Source organism: Vidua macroura, chromosome 20, assembly GCF_024509145.1.
Source record: "Vidua macroura isolate BioBank_ID:100142 chromosome 20, ASM2450914v1, whole genome shotgun sequence".
Lineage (NCBI taxonomy): Eukaryota > Metazoa > Chordata > Aves > Passeriformes > Viduidae > Vidua > Vidua macroura.
This window is the reverse complement of record NC_071590.1, coordinates 8,707,781-8,728,583: the sequence shown is the minus strand read 5'-3', so window position 1 is coordinate 8,728,583 and position 20,803 is coordinate 8,707,781. Positions and strand designations below refer to the sequence as shown.

General features: G+C 45.8%; 4 protein-coding genes across 6 annotated transcripts in view; 2 read left to right on the top strand and 2 right to left on the bottom strand.

Annotated features, from left to right (window-relative positions):
• The window catches only part of PTRH2 (peptidyl-tRNA hydrolase 2), a 186,816-nt gene that overhangs the window by 125,027 nt on the left and 40,986 nt on the right, over window positions 1-20,803 (top strand). The window lies entirely within an intron of this gene.
• SMG8 (SMG8 nonsense mediated mRNA decay factor) lies at window positions 84-5,881 on the bottom strand. The gene is made up of 4 exons (XM_053995818.1): window positions 4,186-5,881; window positions 3,309-3,454; window positions 2,058-2,933; window positions 84-1,536 (listed from the first exon to the last, which is right to left on the bottom strand). Exons 1-4 carry the CDS (start codon window positions 5,861-5,863, stop codon window positions 1,339-1,341), a joined length of 2,898 nt encoding a protein of 965 aa, XP_053851793.1. The 5' UTR covers window positions 5,864-5,881; the 3' UTR covers window positions 84-1,338.
• PRR11 (proline rich 11) lies at window positions 6,157-11,020 on the bottom strand. Of its 3 annotated transcripts, none has more exons than XM_053995830.1 (10): window positions 10,937-11,020; window positions 9,663-9,774; window positions 9,122-9,269; window positions 8,805-8,927; window positions 8,320-8,559; window positions 8,079-8,177; window positions 7,451-7,560; window positions 7,278-7,337; window positions 7,093-7,189; window positions 6,157-6,746 (listed from the first exon to the last, which is right to left on the bottom strand). In XM_053995830.1, the coding sequence occupies exons 2-10, from the start codon at window positions 9,770-9,772 to the stop codon at window positions 6,681-6,683; spliced, it is 1,053 nt and encodes a 350-aa protein (XP_053851805.1). In that variant the 5' UTR covers window positions 9,773-9,774; window positions 10,937-11,020; the 3' UTR covers window positions 6,157-6,680. The 3 variants fall into 3 exon arrangements, with proteins under 3 accessions (XP_053851805.1, XP_053851804.1, XP_053851806.1); XM_053995829.1 differs by lacking the exon at window positions 10,937-11,020 and adding an exon at window positions 10,426-10,573; XM_053995831.1 differs by lacking the exon at window positions 10,937-11,020 and adding an exon at window positions 10,416-10,447.
• Window positions 11,020-20,287, top strand: SKA2 (spindle and kinetochore associated complex subunit 2). The gene is made up of 7 exons (XM_053995834.1): window positions 11,020-11,146; window positions 15,470-15,559; window positions 16,128-16,304; window positions 17,447-17,533; window positions 18,583-18,607; window positions 19,239-19,371; window positions 19,808-20,287. The coding sequence occupies exons 1-7, from the start codon at window positions 11,114-11,116 to the stop codon at window positions 19,932-19,934; spliced, it is 672 nt and encodes a 223-aa protein (XP_053851809.1). The 5' UTR covers window positions 11,020-11,113; the 3' UTR covers window positions 19,935-20,287.

The following is a 20,803-nucleotide window of genomic DNA, read 5'->3' as shown; positions in this document are numbered from 1 at the left end:
CGTTTTCCACACCCCCGCCCAGCGCCCGCCTCGTGGGCGGGGCTGTCACGGTCAAAAATCGCTTCGCAAGTGCGGTGGGGTAATTCTCAATTGCACGCTTTTATTTTCCACCTGGTTGTACCGGCTCTCTCCACACAGGTGGAAGGATGCGTTTCCCACACCCAGCTCCTCAGAGACGTCGTATTCCCAAGGATGGGATGTGTTTTCCCCCACCCAGCCCCTCAGAGACATCCTATTCCAAATGGGAGGGATGCGCTTTCCCCACACAACCCCTCAGAGCTCATAAAATCATAGAACCGTTGGGTTGGATCTTTAGAGCTCACCTAGTCCAGCCCCTAATGTCATATTCCAAACAGGAGGGATGAATTTTCCACACCCAACCCCTCATAGATATCATATTCCAAATGCAGGCATGCGCTTTCTTCATCCAGTCCCTCAGCAAGGTCATATTCTGAATAGGAGGGACACGTTTCCCACACTCAGCCTCCCTGAGAGATCACAGAACAATGGAATGCTTGGAAAGGATCTTTAAAGACCATCTAACCCAACCCCTAATGCTGTATTCCAGATGCAGGGATGTGTTTTCCTCACCCAGCCCCTCACAGATGTATTCTGAGCAAAAACCAGGTCTCAGCTCCGGTCGTGCAGTGTAATTACTGTACTATAGCAAACTGGCAAATTAAATTTTGCGTCCATGCTAATTAGAAACAAATATTCTAGAAATTAAATTAGGTCTCAGCATACAGCTGCTGTCACTAATACATCTTACCTCAGTTAAAAGTCGATTTACTGTGGCTGATTTTTTGGCACTCAGTCACTTGATACAGGTGAGCACAGTTTCTGGCTTTGCATATCAGAAATACACATCAGAACTGCAGTATATTTCTTTTTTCCCCAAGACAAAATGATTTATCCTATCATCACATTAAAAGCATAATTTACATACAAATAGCTTGTTCAGAAAAAAGATTTTGCTCATCATTGCCTCAATATGACAAAGTAAACTCTTGATTTTAGGCAGTGCTAATTTTTTAATATTCCTAAACAGGTACATAAAAGACAGGATGGGGAAAAGCACTGTCATCGAAACATCTAGTAATACAGGATCAGCACTTTATGAAAACCAGCTTTTACTTTTTACATATGAAAACTTAACAAATGGAAAATTTACATGTCTCAGATCCCTTCTCCTGCTTTGATATTAATTTTATTTCCAATCTGACCGTGTTCCAGTGAAATACAGTGGGGGCTTCACACAATTGCAGTGACAACTTGTTGGGTAACCAAAACCCACGAGCTGGATTGAAGACAGCCTTCTTAAGACACCCCAAACCATTCTTACTGTGTAATTGCTTTCAGTATTCCTCGGAGAACTTTGTAGCTCATTAACTGTTGGCTTTCTTTGGGAGGGAAGCAGGGCCCCCGTTCTGTCACGTAGGCATAGGGAAACCTCAGCACCCAGAGTCCATCAGAGGGAAGGGTGATTTCCTGCTTCTCAGGGTAAAATATAGGACAGGGTGGTGGTCCTGGTTGAACCTAAAGCCAAAAGAAAACATGGGTGGGTGAGCAAACATCATTACTACCTCAAAAAGTAATAAAATGCAAATGGGGTTTTTTCAAATGTGTATTAAAGGGAAAATGGAAGAAATGGTGAAGAATTCTCCAATTCAGAAAAACCAACATTTTTTCACCTCTTAAATTCAAACTATAACTAATAATAATTGAGCAATGAGTCACTGCTTCTCTCCATGACATTTAAAATGACGAAGTAATTCTTAAAGAGTCATTGTTATTTTTTTTCTTGTTTTTAAAAGCCACTATTACAGCAGGGAATGCCAGTAACTCATCCTTGATAAAATATTTTTGTAAACTTACTTTATACAAAGTATAAATCTGAAGTTTAAGAAATTCCAAGTGCTTATGTAACAGATACTTTTGGAAACAACTGTCTTGGCTGAAGTTGGTTTGAGTTGGAGTTTCTTGTCACCCTTGTTAATGAATGTTTCCACAACCACCCCTGCCTCTGCTGATCCCAGATCCCCTCCTGCACTTCCTACCTGAGGCGTTAAGGTGATCTGCAGAGGAGCGTCGGGGACCACCACGAAGAGCCTCATGAACTGGGCGTAGTGGGGCTTGAGGCCCCGTCCCTGCGTCGAGGACAGGATGTACAGGGGCATGTCGGAGTTGAGGGCTTTCAGGGCAGATTCCTTCGGCCCCCCTCCCATCACCTTCATCACCTTATCAGGCCCCGAGCACATGAACCTCCTCCCACGTGCATCTTCATATTCAAAGCCCACAAAAGCCCGAGCGATGTCGTCCCTCCGCCGGCCTCTTCCCATCACCACCGCGCTTCTTTTCCCAGGAACAGCCTTGTTGGGTGCAGGCCAGGAATTGGTGTCCAAGTCTCCTTCATCTTCAGTTCTCGTCCTGATGACAATGTCCCAAGGCATTAAATAGTTTGTTCCCGGGATAAAGCCCTGTTGATCTAAGCCTGTGTGGAAGTTATAAGCCTTAGCAGGCCCCAGCTTGACCAGTGACCAACTGGAGAATTTGGGCAGAAGGCCTTTGGGGCAGTTGGAATGGAGCATCCCAGGGAGGTACTCAACAGTGGAAGCCTGGCGATCCACCAGGCTCGGCCTCTTCTCACTCTTGGAGTCCCCGCTCTGCCCGTGGCTTTCTGCATTGTCCCCTCCACCCTGGGCATCGGGTGGGTAAGTGCCCAGGCTGCCTGTGGACTGGCCCAGGCTCAGGGCTAAGCTCAGGCCTGTGCTCTCTCCCTGAGTCTGAGGTTCTTTCTCTTTGAGTTTCTCCATCTCGCCTTCCGGAGGGGCGGGCGATGCCTCGTCCCGAGCAGGCGCCGGGTCAGGTGTGCTTGGCTGAAATATGGGGAAGTTGATGTGCTCCAGTTTTCCACAGCATTTCTCTTCCAGCAGCTGCAAGAAAGAACATGTGGTTTAGTATCCATCCCAAGATGAGAAAGCTCAGAGCCACACATTCAGCAGCTGCAATTAAGATTCAAGAGGTTTGCACCACGTGAGAACCAAAGCAGCGATGGGAACACGGCCCACAGACCTGATTATTTAAAATTTACATGAACCAACATATTCAAAGTGTAAACAGGTGTTCCTGTGTGTGTGCACTGGTAGACTGGAACTGCCCACCCTGGTCAGCCCATTTCTGCTCCCAGAAATGTCTCACCCAAGCAAAAACTTGATAAGGTTAAGAGGAAACTTGTGGTCACTTCAGAATAAAGACTCTGCAGATGAAACAAAAGCACTGCTTGAAGCACCAACAGACCTCACAGTTACCTGGTAAAAGTCATAATTAGCTGCTTTGATATCAAAGGGGTCCTCCCGAGGAGCTTGTTTCCTTCCACAGTTACAGGCACCAGTGGAACGAGCCCGGCTGTTGTGGTACAGAATTGGAGGATTTCTGTCTGCTTCTGGCTTTTCCCCTAAAAGCAAAATCAATCAAACCTTGGGCAAATTGCTCACCATTCAAAACTTTCTTTATTCCCTTCATCCATTGCTCCTTCCCTGCTATACTCAAATACAAAATGCTTTTCAAGCAACTCCTCCCTTTTCCACTTTTAATAATACAAAGTTCCAGTGGAGGTTATACCACTGAACCAAATCTTATTTGTTTTACAACCTCTTCCTGAAGGCTCAAAGTTCTTCTGCCTGCAATAAACTTGCAGAAGTCAGTTTTGACTTTCTGATCAACCAGGTTATTTAAAACAAAGGGGGATGCTTATGCTTTTTAGAGAACTTTGTTCTTACACTCCTCTCATTAGAAGGACTCCAGTATAATTGCTTTTAGTTAGTAAGACAGAATCAGAGTTACTACTAAAATCAGAAAATCAGAGGAAGAGTTACTACTAACAGTGGACTGGCTCCTAAACTCAACGTAAAGGAGACCAGCACAGCAGCTCTGCTATGATCCCACTGTAGAGATGATCACAGAATCATTTGGGGTGGAAAAGAGCTCTGAGGTCATCGAGTCCAACCTTTGCCTGGTCACCACCTTGTCAATTAGAGCACAGCACCGAGTGCCACAAACACAACGCTTTAAAGCTGCAAACTTTCACCTCCCACAACATTTCAGAGTCGGTGCTTCCAGCCTAAGGCATTTTGAAGCAGATACAGAACTAAGCCATGAAACCAAAGCACGAGTGAGCATCTTTACCTGCTTTGGGGAGCAGATGGAACTTGTGCACGCAGTGCTGGTCTGTCAAGCTCCGCTCCTCGCAGAGCTGGTGCCCGTTGCTCCAGAACTTGTAGCAGTCCTCGTTGAGCTGCATGGCGTATTTGTGGAAGGCTGGGCCCCGGGCGTGCTGGCTGTACACACGCAGGGCCTGGGCCAGCTGGTTCTTGTGCACTGTCATGGTGTAATTGTGGGGCAGGTTGGACTGGTAGGCGCTGTGGGCCATGGGCAGAGCCTTCTGGCAACGGTTTTCGGAGAACTTGGTGTCTATGTCTAAGTAGCCTTCCAAAACTTTGATGCTGCTCATGATTTTTGAGCTCAGCTCGCCACAGGTTGGGTCATCGTCTTTGCCTTCGATGGTCACTTCATAGAGTTTTAGAGCTGCAGCCACCCACTTCTGGTAGGTCGGGAGCTCGAAGTGAGAGGGCTGCGGGTTCCTCCCCACGCTGTCTTCAAAGCCCTTCTTGCTGAGCACCAACTCCACGTGCTGCCACAAGAACTCCTTGAGGGTGCAGTCCACGAGCTGCCCAGAGGAGCTGGAGCTGCTACTCTCTGCGTGGAAGGAGAGCTGCTGCCGGCCGTGCCTCATCATCTGATACCTCCTGGGTCCCGACAGGGTGGGAGCCAGCAGCGAGTCAGTCTCTCTCATGGTGCAGTTGCTCCTGAGCTGGTCGAGAAGCATGGCCACGGGGTCGTCTCCATCCTGGGGCCCGCCAGCCACGATGTACACGAAAGCCTGGTTGGCGGGCACGGTGAACAGGCAGTTGATGCTCTGGTTGGTCAGCACCCGGCTCTTGCGGAAGATGCGGTAGATCTGATCCTCCAGAGCGTGCTGCAGCCTCCTCTTGGGGGAATGCTTCTTGGGGGGTGGCTTTTCCAGGTGACCACAGGGATCCTGGCCCCTGCTTGGCAGCGGATCCACCTTCAGAGCCCCGTTGAGCTGGAAGAGGAAGAGGAGGCGTGGAGGGCATGGCCTGCAGTTGAGCTTCCACTCCTTACCGACAGGGCAGTCCTTGATGGCAGCCTTCAGGGAGGGCAGCACCTTCTGCCGCAGCCCGTCCAGCGCCCTGAACACGCGGTCGTAGGTGATGTCGAAGGAGCAGGTGGGATGCACCAGCAGCAGGATGTGGCACACGGAGAAGAGGTAGAGGAGGCTCAGGCAGTGCAGCTTCTCCTGGTGCTTCCAGAACTCGTGCGCCTCGGCGTGGGGCAGCGGGGCCGGGCCTCCCGAGGGGTGGCCGGGCCCGGCCTCTCTGTTCTCGGCCGCCGCCAGGTCTCCGCAGGCGCGCAGCAGCTGCGGCGTGTCGCAGATGGAGGTGAGCACCAGGTACAGCACGCGGCTCTCCTGGCTGTAGTACGCCTGCAGCTGGTTGTAGTCCTTGGTGGCCGGGTCCCCCTCCTGCCCCGCGGCGCCATCCGCCAGCTCGGGATCCTCCTCCGGGAACAGCGGGAACACCTGCCGGTCGCACACGGTGCTCACCAGGGCCTCCTTCTCGGAGCAGAGCTGCAGCGCGGTTTTGCCGAAGATGCCCACCACGCACACCTCCTCCTCGCCGCCCGCCGCGCCGCCCGCCTCGGCCGCCAGCAGCAGCTCCCGCAGGCTCATGGGCCCCACGGCCGTGCCCATGGCCCCGGGCGGCCCGGCCCCGGGCGGCGGCATGGCCCGGCCCCGCTCCCGGCGGAAGCGGCGGAGCCCCGGCCCCAGCCCCGCGCATGAGCGGCCCCGCCCCGCAGGGCGCGGACACGGGCGCGGGGGTGGGAGCGGGAGCGCGGGCAGCGCCGCTCCGCATCGCCCCCGAGCGCCGGGGGAACCGTGCCGGCACGCCGGGCAGGGCTGTGCCACCGGGACTCGCGCTCTGCCCTGGTCCGGAGCTGTGTCGTGAGCTGAGCCGCGGTGCGGGCACAACCTCTGCGCACCCCGTGGACTTGGAAGGAGGCTTTGGGTTCATGGCCTTTAAGCAGTGCAGCCTTTTAATAGTGATCAGACAGCAGTGATACACAGTGCAAGGGCCTCTTACATTTGTAGCCACAGACTAGAACTGTTCGTTGAAGCTTGCAGCTTTCCACTTTAATACATTAGTGCATTAAACTGTTGTTTTTCTTTGAAAATGTACAAATACCGTCAAGATATTTTTTTGTTTAAAAAAAGATATAAAAATACTGAATTTCAGCAAACACATATTTGTATGACAAGCAGCACCAGTGCTAGGAATATAATAGTTCCTGCTTCAGCAGCACCCAGGTGTCAAAAGGCTTGAGAGATTTCCTATCTTTTTTCCATTATGAATGAAGATGCAACCAAATCGAGAGACAGAGAGAGATAAAAAGCACAATCTGCTTTACAGGGTTTCATAATGCCCCATTTTCCTGTGCACTACATTTGCTTACAAATACATGTGCCTGAGTGTAATAAAAATGGGATTCAAGTGGCTTCCTGACCACAAATAGAAAATTGTTCTATAAACCTACTTTCCCTTTTACTTTTCATCAAAGCTGTTTGCAGCACTCAGCCGTGCAGGCGAGGGACTCTTCGGGTGAGCCATCTGTCAAAAGAAGGGAAGGGTCAGAACTTGGATATCTGAGCTCATTATCACTGAAATAAAACAGTGCAATCCTTAGCTGGCACCTTAAATCAGACACAACAAATCAGTAAAATAAAAGATGCTATTGACCCTCACATTTTGTTCTTCTGCAAAGTGGAACTATGACTTTGAAAGTTGCATTGAGGCACCCCCTTGGCCACCAAAAATGCAGTTTTTCCTCTTGGGATTGTCAAATAACCTGCCATGGCATGTCCATTCTGAAGTGTCCTTAGGGAATTCCCCAGCAGGGAATTCTGTGATTTTAAAGCCACTTTATGATTCCAAGAAGAGGGACAGAGTGACTTGCCTGAAATTTGCGCCGTAGTGCCTGTGTCATTATTGGGGTCAGCCCAGAGCCACATTCAATGTTTTCTTTACTATTCAGAGGAGTGCCACCAGGACTTCTGGAAGGGCAATTATGATTAGTTTGATTGGTTCTCTAGTTTTTCTAGCTTATAAAAACAGAATTCAAGAGAATAGAAAGGAACAGACCTTTGGATATCGACTTTCTTCAGATGCTTCCGAAGATCAATCTGATTTTTAGGGGAGGTACTAAGAGAAAAAAAGACATTGGTACAATGAAATGTTTCCCACTCAGTGAAAAACCTTGATCACTCTTTAAAACAGAAAAATCTAATATCTAACCAAGGAAGAAAGCATCTTACATTAAAGATTTTGTAGCATGAGGTGATGGCTTGGATTTAGGTCTCAGACTAACACTCTGTAGATCTGTGACTGTAATTAATGCCCTGCGTAGCTTCACTGGTGATTGTTCCTACAGCAAGGAAAGAAATGTTACCCCAAATAAAACTTCAGACGGTCTCACTGCCCTGAAATCCATTTAATATTTAATAAATCTGAAAGATTTTTGTGGCTTATGGCTTTTATGCTTTTTTAAATTATTAAGATTTGAACGTGCCTTGGATAAAATAGATTTATTTAGGAAAACACAAAAAAAAAAACCCTAAACAAGAGGTTTTTTTCTGCAAACAAAGTTCCAGCTGGCCAAAAGGAGTCAAAAAATCTACTGATAACACACACAGCTGCATGAAAATTCCATGGCCTTAATGTAAAATTAGAGCTGTCCTGAGTGCCAGGTGAGATTGGAGTCTGTCACTTTATTTCTTCCCTTCCAAAGCCCAGGTGCAGAATTAGAATGGTCACTTGAAACTGATCACTGGGTGTTTGGATGAGAATCAATTTATTAAAAAAAAAAAAACAAACAAGAAAAAAAAGCAGTTCCAGGGTGGATTTTCCCTTGATTCACCAGCACCTATTCATCCTCCAGTTTACCTTGTCCATTCTCAGGCTGCTGTTTGTCTTCTTCAGTTTAACATTCAGGAGGTCTTTGAGGGTGATGTGCACGGGCCCATCCTTTTTCACTGGGGGTGCCTGAAAGCAAAAGGGGTTTGGAAGGGAAATTAGGAAGGGAAAATGAGACTGAGCACTCACAGAGAGTGATGTGCTGATGAATCCAGGTCCAAAGAAAACTCAGGCTTGAAATAAAAAATAAAGGAACCTTCTGATTCCCTACCAGGTTCGAGGCTGTGCCCCGTTGGAGGAGGAGAGGTGCTGGAGGCAGTTTTGGTGGAGTCAGTGGCGGTGGAGGAGGAGGAGGAGGAGGAGGAAGAGGAGGAGGAGGAGGGGGGATGGACACAGGCACAGATGCTGAGGGTGGAGGATCCATCTGTGTCCCCAGAGGAGCAGCCAGGACTGGCTTGTGACACCTTTGGCAAAGAGAACTTTCTGAGGACAAAGCTGCCACTCCGTTCATCTGAAAGAGACAGAAATAAATAAAGAGAACATTAAATCCACCAGCAAAAGGAGGTGGGATTCTAGGGGACAAAGGTGCTGGCTAAGGCTGAGCTGCAAAGATACAAACAGGTCCCTCCTGCTGTGAGGTAGCAGCAGCTCTGAGTGCAGAGAATGCTGCTCAGATCCCAGTGGATCTGCACTGAGCACAATTCCTTATCCTCACACAGGCAAATATTACCCTGCTCCAGCTGGACTGACACTGACCTGGAGTGCTCCTTGTAGCTTGGAAAATTCACTTTCCAACTTCTCCAGCTTCTCCCTGAACATATTTAGTTCCCTTAAGTAGACTTGTGATGGAAAGATGGTGTCTTTAACCACCTGGAAGCTCTAAGCATAAAAAGAAAGCAGGTTATGTGTATTTGTGTGTTGATTTTCTTCAGATGCTTCTGAAGATCAATCTGATTTTTAGGACGGGTACTAACAGAGCAAAATTAATTGCTACAGTGAAATATTTGCAACTCAGTAAACAGTGCTAATCCCTGTTTAAAACAGAAAAATCTAATATCAAAGAAAGGATATACCTGTGCAACCCTGCTCTGGCACCACCAGTACAGAAATGAGGCTGCTGCTGTCAAGGGTCTGACCACACCTTTTACACTGGGCAAGGCTAAAGGCCAGCGGGAGCAGCTTGGGACTGGTGGTGAGTTCAGAGGGAGATGAGCTGGTGACCTGCAACAGAACAAGGCCAGAATTTTATTTATCATCTCAGCCTTTTAAAAAGTTTACTGTGACCAATCATGTGGAAGTTACAAGCAGGTACCAGCAGGTAACAACAGAGCAAATGTGATCACAGAAACCTGGAAAGGCCAGGATACATTTCAATAAAGGGTGAGGGGGAAAATCCTATTGGAAATACTTTTTTATTCAAATTGCTTAGAAACACTAAGGTTGGAAAAGATCTCCGAGGTCATCATGTCCAACCTTCCACTGAATAACACCAAAAGATATCATGGAGTGCCATGTGCTTGGCACAAATCTTTGCCTCTTTTCCATGAGCCATTGGGAGCAAACAGCAAACCCAGGGATGGAGTGAGAAGGCAAAATTCAAGCAGAGCCTCTTACCGTGGAGAGGGACAAACTGAGCCCCGGGGGGCTGCAGCATTTCTCTTCTTTTCCAGTCGAAATTTTGCTCGGGCTCTTCGTTTCCGTTTGCATTTCTTATACCTTGCCATTACTGGGGAAAAAGACACATTTCAAATGGATGTAGAGAGATAAAGCAAATTATACATTGGGCCAGAGCCACCACCAAAGAGAACAGCACAGGCTGCAGCTCAGAAATCCAGCCAGAGGTTACTCACAGCTGCCTTGCTGGAATTATTATGGACCAGTGACAGAAAAGATATCCTTAATTTCATATGATCCATGGGCATGTGTTTGTGCACAGAAAGCACCGTTTTATATGGGCTTTTCTTCTCCTTTTCTATTTGTACCATAGATAGATAGCATTGATAAATAGCTATTATAAATATAATAATAAGAATTAGTTAAATAAACACACAGGAAAAAAATATTATAAATATTACTATAAACAAGTATAAATAAACAAGAAAGTAATTAGAAGTATGATCAACTAAATAGAAATGTTGCAACTATTAATATGTAAGCACAATAAAAATAAACGGATGCTCAGTTTTTCGTTCCGCCGACGTGACAAATACTGAATTTGGGGAAAACGGTGACAAAAGACACGGAGAAGCCACGGAAGGATGCTGAGGGCGGCACGGGCCGGTCCCTGACCGGTGATCGCTGACACCCCAGCCCCGCTCACCGGGACCCCGCACCGAGAGCGGGGATTTCTCTCTCTCACACACACACCTGCACACACCTGTGGGGGTGTTCCGGGGGTGTCCCGGGGCCACCCCCTCCCTCCGGCCGCGCTCCGCGCCCGCCGCCGCCGCCGATTCAAACCGCTCCCCGCGCCGCGCCCAGCCAATGGCAGCGCCGCTCTCTGCCGGCCCCCCCACGCGCCGCATGTAAGCCGCGCGCTGATTGGCCGCCGCGCCGAGGCGCGCCCGCGCTCCACGGGAGAGGAGCCGGCGCCGCCCCGGCCCGGCCGCGCTGAGGCGAGCGGCGCCGCCATTGGGCGAGCGGCTTCGGTGCCGCCAATCGGCTGCGGGCGGCGCTCGGCTGGGGAAGGCCGGCGGGGTGAACCGGGCGACGAGCGGCCCCGCCGGGGCTACCGGCGCGACCGGGAGAGCACCGCGGAGGGGGAAGCGGCGGCGGCGGCGCCTCAGGGCCGCAGCGGACCGGCCCGCGCCGCTTCCCGCCAGCGCCGCGCGCCCCGCCCCGGCCAATCGCGGCCGGAGCCCACTCCGGGCCAATGGGCTCGGCCGTACCTCGGAGCGGGTTTACATTCTCCGCGGGCCAATGGCGAGCGCGCCCCGCGAGCCGCCAGCCAATGGGAGGCGCGCGGCGAGTGACAGCTGGCCAATGGGCGCCGCCGACTCTCCCGTGCCGCGGCGCGGGGGGTGGGGATCTCCCTGCCGCCGCCTGAGGAATGTCAACTATTCAACATGGAGACGGCGGTTACCAAGCTCCAGACCCTGGTGAGGGCGGGCGGCGGCCGCGCTGAGGGGCGGCCGCGCCGCGGGCCGGCGGCGGCGAAGCCTCGGAGGGCGCGGGGCCGCCGCGGAAGGGAGGGAGGAAGGGAGGGAGAAGCGGGCGGGCGCGGCGCGACGGAAGAGCGGCCGCTTCAGCCGCGCCCGCGTTCCCCATCCGGGCCCCCGAGCGCGGCCCGCGCCGCCCTCGACGGGGCGCCCGCCGGCCGCGTCCGGGTCAGGCGGGTTCGGCCGGGCCGGTCCATTCCGCACCCCCCCCCTAAACCTCGAGGGGCGGGGCTTGCGCCGCTCCATTCACCCCTCGGCGCGGGGCAGGGCGCGGCCATTTCCCGCGCACCTGGGGGGGGGGGGCGGTGAGGGTGGGCGCGCTCATTGCCCGCCTTGCGGGGGGGCCGGGCCGCTCCATGTGCCCGCGGCGGGAGGGGGGGAGGGGGGCGCGGGGCAGAGTGGAGCTCCAGGACTAGTCCATTTTTTCCCAGAGGGGGGCGAGGGTGGAGCGCTCACCTGGGCTGGACCATTTTCGCTGCGGGAGAGGGGGGGCTGGGCTGGTCCATTGGCGCGGGCGCGCGGGGGGAGCGGGGCGATGGCCCCCTCGGCCCTCTCTTGCCGAGCCCCAAATTGCGGAGTTTTTGCAGCTTTTGTCTCCGTTCCGCTGCTCTGAGGCAGCCCCTGGGGCACCGCGGGGCTGTCCCTTGTGTAATGATCGCCTCCCTGCCAGCCCCACTCCTGGAAAAGTGAAAAAAAGGCAGAAACGAAGCTGGCACAAAAAGAGCTGTGCTGTGTTTCCTCACGTTGGGAAGCTCTGTCCAACCAGCCGAGTTCCTTGTGCCACCCCTCAAACCTTCATCTTCCTTCTCTAGAGTCTTTTTTTTCCATTTTTGCCCATTTTTTCCATTTTCCCTCACGTTGGAGAGGCTCTGGGAAGCTGTGTCCAACCAGCCGAGTTCCTTGTGCCACCCCTCAAACCTTCATCTTCCCTCTCTAGAGTCTTTTTTCCATTTTTGCCCATATTGTAAGCTTGATCTCCCCATATCTATGATTCTGTGTTTTTCCTAAAGCCTAGTTTAATTTAGACATATGTTTAAAGATACTTGGGTTATATGTTTAAATAATTTATCTGTGTATTGTCATGGTTTATTTCTGTGTTTTATTGGAAGTCATGCTTTCAAGTGATTCTCATTTTAGGACATGTGGATAGAGAGGTTATTTTTGCCCCCTTTAAGCTAACAGGGGAAATCAGAATAATCTCACATCTCACAGCTTTGTGTCTCTTGCCTTTCCTTCTGCTTTGTTGTTTCCCCGTCCTGGATTTCCTGTGAAGTCAGCTCTCTCCACAGAAGTGTGATAAAATAACACTTCTTATTTCCCTGGAGCTTTTGACATGAATTTCATGGAAAGCTTCCTTTGGGTCTCATGGAAGCAGGGACAAAGTGATTAGTGGGAGCTCGAAGAGAACAGTGGGTATGAAAATAATAAAATCAACCAGGTAACCAATGTGTTTTTTTTTTGTGACAGGAGCACCATAACAGTGTTAGATTAATTATGGAAAAGATCACAAAGCTGGCAGTGCTTCATTCAGAGCAGATCAGTTCATTCCTGTCGCTGTTTTTTTGGGATCCTCCTGTGTCCCTGAGTGGTGTCTGTCCAGTGCCCTTTTTATGTTGTACTACTGGTGATGATGCACAAAAAGCAGTGCAATGTTAAAAGGGCATTGGCCAGCAATACAATCTGCATTATTCTGTATTCTTTTTAATAATACACAAGTCCAAAATCACTGACTCACACCACAAAACAGCTGTAAAAGGAGATTGCCATTGGTTTATTTTTTTTTTTTCTTGCTCATTTCATTGCCTTGCCAAGGAGGAAAATTGATCATTTAATGACAGCTGCCATCATCTCTGTGTCTTACACATGGCCCAGGTGACTCAGCTCTGTGTGCATCCCCAAAAATCCCCTTTCTCCACTCCATTCCCAGGTTTCTTGGTGTTTTTTTTTTAAGTATCTCAGCAGCTTCAAACCCTGAGAGTTCTCCAACTCTCAGCATGAAGTTATTGTGTTAAAAAATCCCCATCATCACTGAGATTTATGGAATACACCCTCACACCCCACTGGTAAAGGACATCCCCAGGGCTGGGGAAGGAGTGTTTTAAGTGCATTTTACTGTGATTCAGCACTGGAAATGATAAAGAATAAACTCTGCTGTCCAGAAGATATTCCCTGTAATGCAGTTTAAGAACATCTGTCTGATGGCAGCTTGCTGCGAGGCAAACCCAAGCAATAAATACACTTGGAAATGGAATTTCCAGTTGAGAAAGCACCAAATAGTTTGAAATTGAATTTCTGGCAGATCTGTTGAGCGTTTTGTTGGGTGGCTGTGGGCTTTTTTTTTTTTCCCTCATGATCAGTGGAATGGCAGATTCTGAATAATAATAATAATAATAATGTGAGTTTTTGTGTGTGTGTGTTAGGACTTGGTGAGCTTTAACCTTATCCAGCTCTTCACCATCCACAGAAACCTCTGGCTGAGTTGATGTGGGGTTTTTTTCCCTTTTTTTGGTGAGTGTATGATTGATTGTTGCCCAGAATTGTTGCTGCTAACGAGTGCTCTGACTTTATTGCACTACTGTACTATACAGAGAGCAGTGCAATAGTATTGTCAAAGCATCTGAGAGCAGAGCCCTCAGCACTGGCCTCACTCAGTTTCTAACATTTCCTTCCAAACCTGTGAGTAAATTACAAATTGACACATCAAACCCTGCATTTTCCTGTGTGGTTTATTGTAAAATAATCTTCCTACAAATGCTTCTGAGCTAGAATATTAAGGGGAGGGATTTTTGCAGGTGGATGTTTCCTGAAATGCAGCAAGGAGTAAATATTTATAAAATAAAAGCAGTCATAATGAACTGTGTTAACTGTCTTCACAAAGCTTAAAATTGTGGCCACGTTTAGCTTTTAATGTCCTGAATCACAGTATGTTAGTTAGCTGCTTATGGAAATCTCAAATTATCAGTATTGAATATTTAATGGGGTATTTTGAAAGCAGCTTTTGTTGTCTTGCTTTCCCAAAAACTGATCAAATGGAGGAGCTGGAGAAAAGCAAAAAATGTTCTTTTTGAGGTGCCTGGCGTGGAAAGGAAAACCTACAAATATTTCTTAGTGGAGGAGAACAGAAACCATTGAGCAGTCAGGGAAGAAATCCCTTGTGAGCTCTTTAAAAATGTACAGTGTGCTGAAAAGTATTTTATTCTTGGATTTTGTCCTGGCTGGTTTCTGGGGCAGGTGTGGGAAGGAGTTTTGCTGGGCAGATGGTGAGTTATGGCAGTGCTGGGTGAAAGCTTTCCCCTTGATTTATAGATTTTCAAGGTCTTCACTAGATTTATTTTCCTTTTCTTAAGCTATTGTCTGAAAATGTGCTGGAGGTGTGTGAAACATCATCCATCACTCCCTCAGAAAGAGGTTTTTATTGGAGAGTGTCCTGGATCAAATCCTGTTCCTTCAGGCTGAATTTCCACACCCCCAAAGGCATTAATGGCCATTCCTTGAGGCTGATGTTCAAAACATAAATATCCCTTTGGAATCCCAGCCTGACCACAGACTGTGGATATTTATAACAAATGCAGCCTTGCTTTGATCCTTAAAAAAAAAAAAACAACTGGAACGGTCACTTTGGGGTTAATCTCAAAATAAACAGCGAAAAGCAACTTAAGGAAGTCACAACCATTTTTAACTTGCTTTCATCATTGTCTCTTCTGTGACTGTAAAATCACTGAATTATTTTGTCAAAGAGTTAATGAGTTGCTTGGGAGCTGGGAGAACTGCCTTTCTTGAAAGTGGAAGTCTTTAATAGATATTAAAATTGCAGACTAAAATTAATTAAGTAGTAATGCTATCAGCAGACTGTTTTACAAGGCAATTAGACAATTCTCTGGTGGCTTATTTATCCCAAGGAAAGAAAAGTGATGTCATCAGTTTAATGAGCTGTTAGTCAGTCTGGTTTATTGGGGAATAATAAAATGTATTGTGGACATTAAAACCATCTGAAAGAACACATCCCTAATATGATTATTAATAAAAGCTCTGATGATGCTCTTGGATCCTGAATTTACTCATAATCTCCTCTGTGTAAATAACTGAGTGTTGTAGTTTTGCTAACAGAACCCTTTATATTTTAAAATATTAAATTTGAAAACTTTTATGGTCTCTGAGCTTTTCAAAGTGAGGCAGCTGCCTCCTGCTTTCCTGAAACACTGGTTGGGGTTTGTCTGCAGTTTTTGGGTTTTAATATTCTGTGCCTGATCTTAAATATTTTAGTTCCAGAAGGCAGAATCTGATCTGGATTATATTCAGCGTAAACTGGAGTTTGAAATAATGAAAAGTCGTCCTGATGATGCAGCAGCAGAGGTAGTATTTTCAGATTAAATTCAATTTTATTGCATGAAGTTGGTAATAAATGGGTATTTTTCTTTAAACCTGAAATATATGTGGCTGTTCTTTCATCTACTTGTCAGGCTATTATTATCGTTGTTGTTGTTGTTACTATTGTTATTGTTATTTAATTAATTAATTTTCTGCATAATATATTGAGATGAGTGGCCCAGTATGAATTCAAACCAAACTCCTTTGGTTTCTTGGGATAGTGAAATTCTCCCATGTTCTGCCCTGAGAAATCAGTGGTGTTAACACCTAAATTCAGGTTACAGATTCCAGTCTGAGCTCAGACTCATCCTTGCTCTGAGAACCAAGATAAACCTGCCAAAAAGCAGTGACTAAATTCAGATTTGGGGGAGAGACGAGAGGAAAACAAGAAATGACATCACGTAAAGGATTCTCTAATTGAGCCCTTTTCTCCTGTACGTTTTCACTGCAAAGGATCATTTCAAGTTAAATGTCTAACATGTACACTTGTAAATGAAGTTGTGGCCACATGAATTTTCCCATTTGATGTAGTTTAAATGTTCTACTCACACAGGAGGATCCAGCTGCTCTCCTGAAGGAGATCCTGGTGCTGAAATCCCGTTACAAATCCCTGTGTGCCAAGATGGAAGAAATTTCCCTGGAGCAGAAGGAAGCCATGGAGAGCATCCGTGCTTCCCTGGAGAAAACAATGAATATAGTTCAGACACTGCAGCAACAAACTGATCTGGAGGTGGTATTTTCATTTTCATCACACTGTTTTCACTGCTGGCAACTTTGGAACCTTCATGTGCCACGCCTGGTTCTACTGGAAATTGTTGTTTGTGCAAACTTTGAGAAGATAAGGAGACAGTTCCCCAGAAGGAATGCTGGCAGGATTGGAGCTCTTTTTGTAAATCCCAATCCCCAGCAGTTAAAATCAGATTTGGAGCTGAGGAGTGTGAATAGAGTGACACAATTTGGGTTGTTTCATAGGAATCCATGTCTCAGCTGTGTCCTAGGGCCACACTGACAGGTTTTGACACACCTTAAAGAAAATAGAAAGTGAAACCAGTTTTAAAAGGCTAAAAAGCTTTTAAATGGCAAATGTATTTCCAGTGTCTAAATGGAGAAAGTTAAACCATTGTAACAAACACCCTGGGATTGCTGTTATCCCAAAACTGTTTTTCCTAAGATAATGTTTAAATTGTTAAAAAACTCAGCGACAAACAACATTTTCTTAAGTGGTCTTCAGACACTGCTTCATTACTGAAGAGGTGAAAGCATTAATTTTCACTTTTTACAAATGAGGTGATTTAGATCAATGTTCTGATGACAGTGCCTGGAGATTTGGTTTAATCTGTCAACAGTTACTGGTAACTTTTGATAGACAAAATGGGCTGTATCATGATTTAAAAGCCAGTGGTTATATGTCACAGGAAGGAAAATAGATCATGTCTTACTGTGTTTCAAGGATATTCTGCCCAGGATAATTTTGTACTTGGATTTTTTTCAAAGTGGAAGACCCTTTTCTTGAGTTTCATGTACAGCTTTAGGTAAAGATTTTCTTTTACTTTTTATATTTCCTAAAACAAAGATGGATTAAACTTCTGGAGAAGTAAAAGTCTTTAAATGAAATACCTTTTTTTTTTTTTTTTTAATTGAAAACTTTCTCTTGCTTGACTAAGTTATAGTATTGGTGCTAGAGGAAGATTCTGGTTGATTTTTCAGCAGCACTTTGCTTGTACATTTGTTTTCAGTGGAAGGAAATCAGGAGTCTACTGTCAGTTTCCATGAGCAAAGGGCTGCACAAACATTGAGTCCCTCTGTAAATACCATCACCTCAGGAACTGAAGGATCAGACTTCTCTGTGTTTGCTTTTTCTTATTTTCCCAGAGCTTACCTCTGTCAGCAGAAGAACAGACTGCAGTCCAGCAGTTAAACTTGCAAATTGGGAAAAAAGTGGAATTTTCAGTGCAAGAGGTAAGTAGGGCATGGAATGTCAGTATTCCAGAAACCTTTAATTCCAAGTGCAGCTCAGCTGAGTGCAGAATGAGCTCTATTTTGTGATTTGATGCCTCTCAAGTGAATGGAATTTTTCAGAAATGGAATTAAGTTCCTTAACAAACCTTTTCATTTTTATTCTGTACAGATTAAGCTTCTCTAATTGTTCCAATTAGATGGTCCACAAAAGAGAAATTAGATTTGATGGAAGACTTTGTTCCTGTAATTGTTTAACTGGGATATGTTTATGTTTCTTGGGAATGCAGTTGGTTGCTCTTGTTGATCTTCTTGATAAAGAAACGTTTGGGTGGGAGTGAGGGATGTCATTGATTCAAACCAGTGTGGGGAGAAATTTAATTTCCTGTGAAATATTAAACAAATTTTGGGATATGAGCAACAATCTAGTCTAACTGCAATGCAGTACAACTTAGATCTAAATTAATATTTGTTAAAAAGCCAGATACTCTCCCATAGCTCAAGATGTAATTATCTCATATAATTACCTGCAAATGTTTGCTCTGGGTCTCATATTAAAAATATTAAAGAAGTTTAACAGAGGGTGTTTCTCTGATTGACCTTTTCTTTTTCTACTTCTCCTCACTTCCCACTGTCACAGGACACCCCACTTTGTGTCCCTTTATTGCCACAGTTGGTTTGCATGGAACCTGTCCAGGTCCTGCAGCTTCACTCACCCTTTGTTTGCAAATATCTGCTCCTCCCTTGAGAAATGCTCTCCATTTCTGTCCATCACTGATTCTAAATCACGTGCAGTGCTTTCAGATCCGTGCTGGAAAGCTGGAGAGGCTCATCTGACTTGCACAGAAATCTTTCTGTATCCATTTTAAACTTAATTTCATTTTAAACTCTGATTAATCCCTAAGATTTTGCTCTTGACTTCAGTGGCTGCAAGGTCCTTGGTTATCCAATGGTAAAATGTAATTAATGTAAATTTCATGCAGAAATTAAACTATGAAAAAAGATTTCTAGACAAAACACTAACAAATACTGACATTATTGTTCATTTTTAGCCATCCTGCTCTGGTTCAGCTGAAGGTAAGTGCTGAAAAAATAAATTTCCCACTGATTTCTTTTCATAGAGGCTGTGATAGGCAGTAACTTCACTGTTTTCCCTCCCGAGCACCAATATCTGCTGCTTTTATGTGAAGAATTTAGGCTTTACTAGAAGGACTGACCCCTGAGTTACATTCCAGGAATAGTTGCCATGTTTCTGGGATTTTTTTCCTTGCTTTCAATGGGATTGAAGTGGAAAACTTGTTGTGTTTAAGCTTTAGAAGAAATGGTGCACTAATCTTACCACAGAAATAGCTCTTTTAAAATTCATTTATCCCTGCTTATAGAAAGGAATTTTCACAGTTGGTTTTGGTTTGTTTAAAAAAAAAAAAAAACAAACAAAAAAACCAAAACAAATGCAGCTGGTCACTGACAGACCAAATTTGTCAATCCTCATCAGATCTCAACTCAAATGATTTTTTACTCAGTCTCCAGATCCAGTGATTGTTGTTTTCTCTCCTTTCTCTTGCTGGAAAATCTTTCTTTAGTCTAACCTAGAGGTATTATTAAACACTAATGGAATCACTTGCTATCTTTGATGCAATTTCTGAAGGAACAAATATTTTCCACTTCCTTTCTTTTAAACAAATATCTTCTGTTTCCAATTTTTTAGAAGCCCAGTTCACACCATTGACTGAGAAAACATTTCTGAGAGTGCCCAAGAGCATCAGGGGCAGTGTCAATTTAGCAGACTTGAACTATTTGTACGAGCAGTTATTTAACCACTTCATTGTACAGAACAACAGGTAAGGCTCAAAGCCATTCATTAAAAGATTTTTATAAACTGCAAAGAATTTCAGCCTTTTCAAATTAAATAAAAGCAGCTAGTTAAGCATATTGTAACTTCAAAAAAAAAAACAAACTGAGACTAAACCATGACCCCCAAACCCTGCCCTCCCCTCCTGACCCTTCTCTGGGGTGAGTGCTGGGGGTTTCTTACAGGCTGATGTTACAAAAAAAAAAAAGTTTTAAACTCAGGAATTCTATCTTTTTAACCCTAAGATTAGCAAATGACTGCTGGGATTTGAAGTGGCATAGAAAAGTTGTTGGTAATCTGGATAAGTTTGGGATTTACAGAGCATTCACAAAAATCATTGATTAAACAGCATGTGCTTTTTTTAGCCTTTCTTTGCCAGACCTGATGTTTGATCCCTGCTCTACTGATTTGTTTTTGTCTTACAGAGAAGCACTGAGTCTTGCACAGATGAAAGAGATTAAAATGAAGGCCACTGGCATAAAAATTCAAATCCTGGAAGAACTGGGGATTGTAAAACTCGACAAACAAAAAAAAGTTAAATTAGTTGTGTAAAAGAAAACTCGTCTGACACAGAAGCATCTTGGTACAGCTCCTGGATTATTAAGGAGCAAGAATTTCTCTGGAACAAGAGTTCCACTGTAGGGAAGTTGTTCATATTGCTGTATAAACATTTTGGTGATAATACTTGAAATTGGAGAGTTCAAGAGCACTGAGGCTGGCACTTTACCTTGGTTCTTTGAAGGATTATGGTTGATGCATTTTTAAGGAATGTTGTGAGCCATGGGATGCTTCCACTTCCTTGCTGCCTTCCTGAGGGAGTTTTAAAGGCAAATAATCCAAGCCTCTTAATTGTCCTTGCATTCCTGAATAAAGATTTCTTACACTTCTGTTTATGTGACTCCTGACCCTGCTCCTTGACCTGATTAATTTCCCTTTGATGTAAATTCCCTTGGGTTTTTGACAGTCCAGGCAGGGTCAGAAGGGAATTCTGGGCACTGCCCAGTCCAAGCCCCTGGAGTGCAGCTCAGTCCTGACAATTCCCAAGGATGGAGAATTTACAACCTTTGTTACACTGTTGGACCACCCTAACAGTGAAAAACATGACTTTTTTTTTGTTATGTGTAATATTTCTACATTACCCATTCTATATATACTATATACTTTTTAATCTTTATGTTGTTATATTTCAGCCTAATTTGAGAGGGTAAGATACATGCATTTTTATTAAGTCCCTGTGGGGTTTTTTTGTGAAGAATTATGTCCGTCAAAGGAGAGAAATTTAAATTAGTGCTCTTAGGGAGGGAAAGGCTGATTTCTGAACCCATCCATGAACTGCTTTAGGGTTTGAAGGGAAGAGAAACAGGTTGGGTGTTGAAGAGGAGAGAACAGGGGTAACTTGATTTTATGATGTCTGCTGCCAA

Bases quoted from the DNA above. Each gene is read 5' to 3' on its own strand.
- SKA2 (XM_053995834.1), top strand. From the start codon at position 11,114: ATGGAGACGGCGGTTACCAAGCTCCAGACCCTG. The intron at 16,305-17,446 runs GTGGTATTTTCA...TTATTTTCCCAG, and splicing joins AGCAACAAACTGATCTGGAG to AGCTTACCTCTGTCAGCAGA. The intron at 19,372-19,807 runs GTAAGGCTCAAA...TTTGTCTTACAG, and splicing joins TTCATTGTACAGAACAACAG to AGAAGCACTGAGTCTTGCAC.
- PRR11 (XM_053995829.1), bottom strand. From the start codon at position 10,573: ATGCGGCGCGTGGGGGGGCCGGCAGAGAGCGGCGCTGCCATTGGCTGG. The intron at 9,775-10,425 runs GTGTGTGCAGGT...CTTTTTCCCCAG, and splicing joins CCCCCGGAACACCCCCACAG to TAATGGCAAGGTATAAGAAA. The intron at 8,560-8,804 runs GTCAGTGTCAGT...TGTCTCTTTCAG, and splicing joins AGCTACAAGGAGCACTCCAG to ATGAACGGAGTGGCAGCTTT.
- SMG8 (XM_053995818.1), bottom strand. From the start codon at position 5,863: ATGCCGCCGCCCGGGGCCGGGCCGCCCGGGGCCATGGGCACGGCCGTG. The intron at 3,455-4,185 runs GTAAAGATGCTC...TTTTGCTTTTAG, and splicing joins CCATCTGCTCCCCAAAGCAG to GGGAAAAGCCAGAAGCAGAC. The intron at 1,537-2,057 runs GTAGGAAGTGCA...TTTTGGCTTTAG, and splicing joins AGATCACCTTAACGCCTCAG to GTTCAACCAGGACCACCACC.